This window comes from Hordeum vulgare, chromosome 1H (assembly GCF_904849725.1).
Source record: "Hordeum vulgare subsp. vulgare chromosome 1H, MorexV3_pseudomolecules_assembly, whole genome shotgun sequence".
NCBI lineage: Eukaryota > Viridiplantae > Streptophyta > Magnoliopsida > Poales > Poaceae > Hordeum > Hordeum vulgare.
Window position 1 is genome coordinate 439,093,580 of NC_058518.1, and position 3,324 is coordinate 439,096,903.

The 3,324-nt window shown below is 46.5% G+C and overlaps 1 protein-coding gene across 2 annotated transcripts; it reads right to left on the minus strand.

Moving 5' to 3' along the window:
* Positions 1-472: 472 nt before the first annotated feature.
* On the minus strand, positions 473-2,776 carry LOC123413150. Of its 2 annotated transcripts, none has more exons than XM_045106110.1 (5): positions 2,325-2,776; positions 2,114-2,203; positions 1,954-2,002; positions 1,695-1,832; positions 473-825 (listed from the first exon to the last, which is right to left on the minus strand). In XM_045106110.1, the coding sequence occupies exons 1-4, from the start codon at positions 2,694-2,696 to the stop codon at positions 1,738-1,740; spliced, it is 606 nt and encodes a 201-aa protein (XP_044962045.1). In that variant the 5' UTR covers positions 2,697-2,776; the 3' UTR covers positions 473-825; positions 1,695-1,737. The 2 variants fall into 2 exon arrangements, with proteins under 2 accessions (XP_044962045.1, XP_044962039.1); XM_045106104.1 differs by having other exon boundaries at positions 2,114-2,209.
* Positions 2,777-3,324: the final 548 nt, after the last annotated feature.

Below are 3,324 nucleotides of genomic sequence, written 5' to 3' on the forward strand. Positions count from 1 at the left end.
GAGAACGCGGCGGGAAATGGAGGGAACACTGAGATTGCTCATCATATCTGGGATGGGTTTCATCCACATAGGCCGAAAGCAAAGCTGTGTCTTGAAGTAGACACTGGCAGCCGTAGGCAGAAGGAACACATCAGAGATGCCACAGAAACGACAACAGTGAACCATCAGAAGATTCTGATACCAAACTGAGGATACACCCAAGGAGGGAGCAAAGCAAAACATGGCTCCCATTTCCAAAGGAATCCTTGCAAAATGTCCAAAACATCCGGAGAAAATGGTCGCCATAAAGTTGTATATCAACAAGTTACATCCTGATAACTAGAGACTGGCAGATACTTTCTACAGTCTCACAGCAAGCAAAGTTTTGAGTGAAGAGCACATGTACACAAGGAAGGAAGAATGGAAAGAAACAAAACAAAATGCAAATTTCCAATATCCACTGAAATATATGGACCGACCAACGACAAACTTGTAGAGTGCAAGGTATAAACAATCTTTAGAAGCACCATTCAGATACACGGGTTTTCCCTCTGAAAACAAATACGGCATCGTGAACTGAGTTTCAGATCTGCAGTGTTGTGATCCTTACAAGTTATAGTATCTGTAATAATAGCGATAGTGGTAACGCACACATGCAATGGCATGAAACAGAAACGAGACCCATATATTGGAGTGAACGTAAGGGGTTTTAACGTTGCTGACGAAGAGACTGTAGCAAAAAGTGTGCGATGTAAATGTAGCAGTTATATTACAAACGCGTGAGTTTTCTGCTGCCACGGGTCCAGGAATTCAGCAGCCAGGTTTGATCTGGAGAAGGGAATGTACCTGTTACAGAAAATTCAGACAAGATTCAGCTAGGTAAAGGTTACCACAAGCAAGAGTAACAACTGTGTAAAGAAAGTGAAACATGAAGATGGATACCGGCATGTAGAAGTAAACATGAATAGCGCATGACTTTTATAAATATGGTCTAGTTTTGATAAACTAAAAAGGGAACTTGAGAAGCAAGCAACAATGCTAGTTGTTGAAGAAAGACTGTAAACAACACAAACACAATGGAATCAGAGGACAATTCCCCATCTGTATGTGTGATGTAGATAGCTTATTTGTTTAGCCAATAGTATCCACATAACAGAATTTCTTAGAATACTGCAATTATTGTGTAATCACGAAGAGGAAGATATGGAAGAATTATATCTCTGAATATGTCAGTTTCTATGAGGTGTTAAACAAATATATTTTGAAAGTATGATAAACTCATATACGTCGAATACATACTAAAACATGAGCATTTAGACCACAAATTTCTGGACCTTAGTTTGAAACCGATGATGCTTCTAAATCCAACTGAAATAAGTGTCTGGAATATCCAAGCTAACATGTACGACATTGTTGATGTCCACGGATTAGAAATGCCCATTATACACAGCTCAGAGTTTGTTCTACGCAAAAGAAGTAATCAACCAAGCAAGCAAAACCTTCTGAAAGTAATCAACCAAGCAAGCAAAACCGTCCTAGGTATATACTATATTATGACTGCTACTAGAACTGCATATACCCTTTGGTAACCTGTAACCAACAATTACTATCCCTGGTAGACACTACACCTGTTGATTCTCATCGACAAACACTCATGAAAATTTAATGAACATGACCAACTCATATCTCAATTTGGAAACTGGAGAAGTGATTACCAACTCAGAGAGGTAGCAGACACAGCCTGAACTGAACTGTATGCTAAGCTGTCGTAGCTGGGATGTTGTAGCGACTGCGCAAGCCGTCGATAGCTCTGGTCACGGACTTTGCCATCTCAGGGAAGGTCACCTTGGACACTGACCAGTGCGAACCAAGTTAGTGCTAAACGATGAACCAACTGCCTTAGTGGCTTGAACTGAAGAATGAAAGTGAAGTAAAATTCAGAAGATAGATGTCTCTGCTCGCTCGCTGCAGTACCACGACACGAAGACGACTGCACCTCCGTCACGAACTTCTTGTACGATGCCTGGAATCCACAGGGAGGATCGCAATCTCAGGGTCCAAATCCACACGAAATTCAGATACACGATCAACGATCGATCAAATATGGAATCGGACGAGAACTGCACGAGCGTACCTTCATCTCCTCGGCGCGCTCGGAGATCTTCTCGGCCATCTTCTTATGCTCCTTCTCCGCCTCCTCCGCCATCTGCAGGCAGCTCTGCGTCTGCATCTGAACAGCGCGCACGGAAGGCGATGGATCACGGCACACGATCGATGGGCTAAGGATGGCAAAAGGACTGGACTGGAACGGGATCAGACATCAGAGAAAGTGAGAGAGAGATCACCTTGATGCGCTTGGAGATTCGGGAGTGGGAGGCCTGGAGGTCACGGGCGGAGTCGCCGTGGAGCGCGTCGAGGCGGCGCTTGAGCGAGTCGAGGCTCGAAGCGGCGAGGCTCCTCAGGTCGCCGACGGTGGACACGGAGGCCGGTGTGGACATGGCGAACGGGGAGACGGGGGGTATGGTCTTGGGCGTCACCGGCGAGGAGGGCGAGAGGAGGCCGCGGCGGACGGCGACGGGAGACGCGCCGCTGCCGGACGGCGACGAGACGCTGGAGAGGGAGTCGGGGCTGGTCTTCGCCTTGGGCTTGGCCCTCGCCCTCGCCCTCGCCCTCGCCCTGGGCTTGGGCTTGGAGGCCGCTGCGGGCGCCTTCCTCATGGCTACCTCTGAGTCCACTTGGCTGGAGGAAGAAGAATGGTCTGCTTGAGATTTTGAATTTTGAACGCGAAGTGGGATTGTGGTAGGGGCTCGGGGACGAAAGCTTTATAGACCTCCGCACACAGCCACACGTGTGAAGGCCACCCATCCAAGCAGATTCATCAGATAAAATGGACACTAATTTTATTTCATTCTTGGATTAATTTCTACTCCTCCTTCGCAAAAAAGAATAAACATTTCAAATTGAGTGAATTACAAAAAAAATTCATATTTATTTTGAACATGTGTTACAGAAAATCACCTAATCAGTACTTTGTTATAAAAATCAACGCACATTTGATGATCCTTTTATAAAAAAGATGATTTGGTCCATTGAATCACTTTCTAATCAATGTGACTAAATAGTAAGAAACTAACTTGGCAAGACAATTACACACACCTCGACCTAAAAACAAAAACGCAATCAAGCCCCCTTCCTTGACCATTGCTCGCCGCCGCAGCAGCCGCGCCGCTGTCCGCCGCTGCTGCTCGCTACTCATGGTCATGCCACTCCTGCTCGCCGCCATCGTCGCGGCTGCGTCGCTGCCCACCACTCCCGCTCGCCACCGTTGTCGCGCCATTGTCCGCA

What these genes read in the sequence shown, in the direction of transcription:
- LOC123413150 (XM_045106104.1), bottom strand. Translation starts at nt 2,696, where the DNA reads ATGAGGAAGGCGCCCGCAGCGGCCTCCAAGCCCAAGCCCAGGGCGAGG. An exon ending in AGCGCGCCGAGGAGATGAAG is followed by an intron (nt 2,003 to 2,113) that starts GTACGCTCGTGC and finishes TGTGGATTCCAG; the next exon opens with GCATCGTACAAGAAGTTCGT. An exon ending in GCAGTCGTCTTCGTGTCGTG is followed by an intron (nt 1,833 to 1,953) that starts GTACTGCAGCGA and finishes CGCACTGGTCAG; the next exon opens with TGTCCAAGGTGACCTTCCCT.